General features: G+C 40.6%; 1 protein-coding gene across 1 annotated transcript; it reads left to right on the top strand.

Moving 5' to 3' along the window:
- Nucleotides 1-606: 606 nt before the first annotated feature.
- On the top strand, nucleotides 607-4,513 carry LOC143173435 (uncharacterized). Its single transcript, XM_076363686.1, has 5 exons — nucleotides 607-663; nucleotides 758-800; nucleotides 1,363-1,416; nucleotides 3,435-3,523; nucleotides 3,647-4,513. The coding sequence occupies exons 1-5, from the start codon at nucleotides 641-643 to the stop codon at nucleotides 3,798-3,800; spliced, it is 363 nt and encodes a 120-aa protein (XP_076219801.1). The 5' UTR covers nucleotides 607-640; the 3' UTR covers nucleotides 3,801-4,513.
- Nucleotides 4,514-5,374: the final 861 nt, after the last annotated feature.

Genomic DNA, 5,374 nt, shown 5'->3' with positions numbered 1-5,374 from the left:
TAAACTGTCACTCGCACCCCGGCCTCGCTGATGGAGGGGCAGCCTGGCTGGCTGTGCAGCCTCTCCTGGAGCTGGGGCCACTGCGGGCGCAGGCGGAGAAGGGTTAAGCGAGATTCCCCGCAGCCCCGGGCGTGGCAGCTCCTGTTATTTCGCCTTTCATGTTCTATCTTATTCAACCTGGCAACCGCCGCGGCTGCTGTGTGCCGGGCGGTGCCCGGGCGGCTGCGAGGGTGCGGCGGGAGGCTGCTCCGCAGGAGGCGGCGGTGACTCAGGCCTGGCAGCCCGGTTCTGGCGGGCCCGGGCAGCGCGGCGGGCGGGGGCCAGGGCCGGGACGACACGGGCGCCATGTTATGGAGGCGGGGAGGGGACCGGTGCCGCTCGGCGGGCCGCAGGCGGCCTGTCTCCCTCTGCGCTGGCAGAGCTCATCCGACGGAGGCCTACGACGGGAGGGCGGGAAAGGAGTCCGGGCATTTGGTGGCTGAGGGCCACAGCAAGGCCAGACACACGCACGGTAGCGTTAACGTGTGGTGGATACGCACGCACAGTGCAGTTAGTGCGTGCACATCCGGTACTGTGCTCTGCCGGGTCGTGCTTCCTTCCGTAAGGCCGTGTACTTGTATGACAATTTAGTGTATGCATTATGAAAAATAATTTAATATTAAGGTGCCAAGATGAGAGGGGGGGTATCCTCAGAATTTGGAAATAAGAATGGTGATACAGACTTCAATTACATATTTGTGGGCTATTTTTTCTATAGGAACTTCACTCAGTATGAAGGATGGAGAGTACCAACTGAGGAGGTAACCAGTCAATATTGCTTTTAATCATCCTTCACTGTGTTGCCCTGGGCATTATTCACCACATACCACTTAAACACCACAGTGAATGGAGTTATTAATTTCCACATAGGTGTCGTCATGCTGTTCATCAGTATCCTACTGGAATGCCTCACAAACATCAATTAACTTCTCTGTACTCAATTGGGCTGTGATGGTGTGATTATCCCCATTTTGGAGGAAAGGAACTGGAGCAGGAACATTACATTTAAAATGCTCCACTCTCTGTGAGTAATTAGTTGAAGGTTTCAAGAATCACACCTTTCAGGGTCTCTAGCAGTCAGGGATATAAGGAGTGCAGGTTGGATGGCCATCTATACACATAAGATAATCTTAATTCTGTAATTTCTTAATTTTTCAATGATTTCAGCCTCAAGTACCTGCTTTCCAGTAGCACATTATTGTGTGACTAATGTGTCTGCCTTGTTCTTTTCTCTTCCTCTCCTCTTGGGTATAATTGTGTATGTCCTGGAATATTTTTCTTTGATAGGGCTTTTATGTTCTGTTCTTGTTTTTTAATGTGCAGGTTGCCATCTGTGTTAGAAAAGGCAAGATCAAAGAAGTGTGTTTTGAAATACAAGTAAGCGTAAGCAAATTTGCACTCTGATAGACAAAGTTCTGTTGTGCCATTGGGATGATTATGACAGTCTCTATCACAATTTAGAACATCAGGTAATCTTTGTATTAGAATAAGAACTAACTTAAAATTTGGGTGTTCATCCAAAAAGATGCCAGTGCAAAGAGTACTTGGTCAGTTTGATGTTCTTGTGGTTAACACACTGCTGAGGAAGTATTGTGCAGTATTCTGTAAAGTTAAGGTCTGATTGGTTAATTCAAGTCATCATCCAGTGGGATAGGATTGAATCCTCTAGGAGAAAGTGTTATTCATTGTTGCTGTTATCTGAGAGTACAGCTTAAGAAAGAAATAATAGAATAAAGTCAGAATAATTTTGACTGGAAGGATCTCTTGGGAGTCATCGGATCCAACACCCCTACTCCATGCAGAACTCATTAGATCAAGTGATTCAGTGCCTTGCTTGTTTGTTTTTTGAGTATATCCAAGGACAGAGATCCCACAACCCCTGTGGGCTCCTGTTCCTGTGCTTGACACCCTCACAGTGATTTTTTTTTTTTTTCCTAATATTTATGGGAGTTTTCTTCAAAGCTGCTTATGTCCAAGAGTCTGATAATACATCTAAACTACATGCTGACTGCTCCAATTGTGTGTACCTTCAGCCAAAGAAGCGTACATGTTATAGAAAGCTTTCCAAAATACTTTAATTTACCTAACATTATAACCACTTTCTTGCTCAGGTTCTGCTTTGACTAACTGGTTTTCACCCATGAGTTGATCTGAACCTTCTGTGCTATCTTGATAATGTAGGCAGGTTGTGGCAAAAGACAAGTAGGGCTGTGTGTGTCACTTGCATGCTGCTTGTCTTTGAGTCTGTGTCATCTGACCATTTTACCTCAGTACGAAGAAAACTGACATTGTAAGTGAAAGGTCTGTTACAGAGATGCATGTGATTCCTTCCCTGACTGAAGTTATCAGCAGTTCAGTCATAACTGGCACTACAGTTCTGATGCAGCATCTTTAACAAGTGAAGAAGGATGTATGTCAGACTCACAGACGGGAGCACAGCCTAGGATACACTTCCTGAGTTACCCAGTTCTCTGCTGCCAATGCTAAAAAAGCAGTTTTAGCACCTATGTCTTAAAGAAATTTCAAGGTCCTTTCACATTCAACTCGTAAGTCTGACTAGTTACACTAATCTCTTAATTTGTCAGAATTTCTCCCTTTTATAAGTGAGCAGCTTAGATACAGGCCTGTTTTTATTTGTCCTTCCATTTAATTTAAACTGAATCAACATTCAAATGGAGTGGGTTTTTTTATGGTCAGAGTTATGATAAAATCTCCCTTACTTAGCAAAACAAAATTTTAAAGTATATCTCTTTCTACTGGTTCTGGGATTATTCTGTGAGGAAGTTGTTAGTTATCACCTGTGTGACTGCTTAGACCCAGCCATTGTTACTACTATCTGTTTTCCAATCTGTGTCTGGGAAGGTAAGGATTTTCATAATTCTCAGTAGCATTATTCCTCTTTTAATACCTCCTGGTAATGTACATATGGATATAAACCTCTTGATGCTATTTACAAACTCCTGGTAGACTTCTTTCTCAAATTTACATGCACCTAAAGAGATCGCTTTATCCATTATTTGGTTTCTTTACATTATGTGCTTGCACATATAATTGCTGCCCTATGATATTTACCTTCATTTCTGTCTTTACTACGCAGAAAATATCTTTCAAAGTCATGCTCCAGTTATGATTATTATATTTTTTTGTCATTCTTACAATGCAGAGGTTTGTGCTTAAAGCTTGACTGTTGACTATTTTTTGTGGTTCTTAGGTCTCCTGGATGACTAAACAGGTAACTCCACACTTGAGTTTGGGATACTCGAGTCCAAATCTGGCTTTAGAGTACTTGAAAGCAGACTGGAAGGCTTCAGGCCTGCAATACAGCTTCTGCATAGATTTATTTTGTTTTATTCAGCTAGTGTCTTCAAATTCTCCTTTGTGTTGATCTGCTGCAGGATGTTAGAAAATGGAGATACATAGACAGTAGGGAAGGAAGAAGTTACCTGAAGGCTAACACATTCATGGCTGAGGCAGATCTATCGAGGTAATGATTCATCAGTTCCTTGGCTTCTTTTCCTGTGGACAGAGCATTTTTGCTCTCTAATAGAATGTAGAATTTTATTTGATTATTTAAATCTTTGAGATAATGTATCTTTTCTGTTGTCAGGAAACTGCAAAGGATCTTTTCTGAGGCCCAAAAAAGTGATGAGATTGCTGGCAATGTCTTGGTTATGATATGGATGTTTAAGGCACAATTTATCATTGGTGACTGCTACATAGGCGTCTACATCAGGGCAAGTCATCCCATGCTCATTTCATAGTCTTTGGAGGGCTTGTCAATATGTCCCCGGATGCAATTCAGACCTTCAAAACCAGAAAGATGAACTGTGGCTAAACCCCACTGGGTGCAGAGGGAGCCAAACCATCTTTATTAGATATAGACACCTAAATTTAGATTGGATAAATAGCACTCCTAGTCTGAAGATGAGATTCAGAATGAGTTGAACCAAACATGACCGTAAGGAAAGCAAGTTTCAATATGAGTTTGGGGCTTTTCCCTGTATGATACTGAAATATGAATTGCTGAAATTCCCCAGAAAGTCAAATCTAGACTGACAAAAATTTTCTACAAGGTTTCAGTGTGTGGCTTTACAAACCTTTTATTCCTTAAATAATAATGATTTGTAATGGAGTCTAAAATGATCTGTAAAGGAACTTAAAATCCATGTGAACTTTGGCTCTAGATTCTATCAGCAAGCAAGGTCCTATTTGAATTATTCTTCTTGGATATTTGCTACTTAAGGAAAATCCTAGTGTAATGGCATTTGCCGTCACAGAGTTTATGGCCAAAACAAATTCCATCACTCTTCTGTTTCAGCCTTCTATGTCATACCATACATAGAATTTAATCTAGTTAATTTTGCATTGAGTCTTACAACCTATATTTGACTAAAGTATTTCTCAGTAATGTAACTAAAATAAACACATCACCTTTCAATCTTCTCTTTATTAAATAAAGTGAACATTTTAAAATCTCTTGTTTTCTGTTTCCTCCTATCCTTTAAACGGTATTTGTGGACTTTTTTTGTTCCAGCTTTTCAAAACTAACTTAAAAATCTGATTATCAAACTGGACACTTACTTTTACTTTCAGGTTCACTATTGCTGTATACACAAATACATCACCAAAATTATAGTGCTATTCCAAGGTCTATAAACTATATTTGAGCAGGTTTGACATCTCCTGAGCCAGTTTCCGTTGCACTCTTGAGTGAAAATTACCTAGAATGGCTAATTTCAAGAAGGGTATTCCTAATAGTCTAAAAAGGCCTTCATCATCACACTGTAACATGACAGTATTACCTGCATCTTTCCAATCGGTAATTAGTAATAAAGTTTCGCTGCTTTTTTATTCTGAAGGTTGGTTGTGTTTATTTTTCTGTATTATTTCCAAGATAATACTGGTTATTTTTAAAGAATCCTCAGCCATTGCATTCATTTGTAAATTTTGTTTACTATTTTTACTAATTATAATGTATGTATACATTGTTACACTGGATTAGTTTAGTAACACATCTAGATAATTACTATTTGTAACTAATGTCTTCACTAGGGCTCTTTTATGCTAACTGCCTTCAAACAAAGAGCCAGTAGTAGAGAGACACTTGCTGCCCCAGATTGCTTATAATCTGGGTTAATGACATGATGCGATGGGGATAAAACAAAGAGTGTGAAATGAGCGAACCTAATTTCAGATTGTAGGAGTTGCTACAGCTGTTAGACTTCAGCACTGCAGGAGTAAGCAGCAAATGACACTAACAGTGAACACCTTGAAAAGGTGGGCAGGCCACTGCATTCTGCTCACACCAGTCCAAGAGAGCTTGCTACTCTATCCT

This window comes from Aptenodytes patagonicus, unplaced genomic scaffold (assembly GCF_965638725.1).
Source record: "Aptenodytes patagonicus unplaced genomic scaffold, bAptPat1.pri.cur scaffold_77, whole genome shotgun sequence".
NCBI classification, from domain to species: domain Eukaryota; kingdom Metazoa; phylum Chordata; class Aves; order Sphenisciformes; family Spheniscidae; genus Aptenodytes; species Aptenodytes patagonicus.
The sequence above is the reverse complement of the archived record's forward strand: the minus strand, read 5'-3'. Positions and strand labels throughout refer to the sequence as shown.

Coding starts and splice junctions, on each gene's coding strand:
- LOC143173435 (XM_076363686.1), top strand. CDS start 641: ATGAAAAATAATTTAATATTAAG. Junction 801..1,362: donor GGAGAGTACCAACTGAGGAG/GTAACCAGTCAA, acceptor TTTAATGTGCAG/GTTGCCATCTGTGTTAGAAA. Junction 3,524..3,646: donor GCTGAGGCAGATCTATCGAG/GTAATGATTCAT, acceptor TTCTGTTGTCAG/GAAACTGCAAAGGATCTTTT.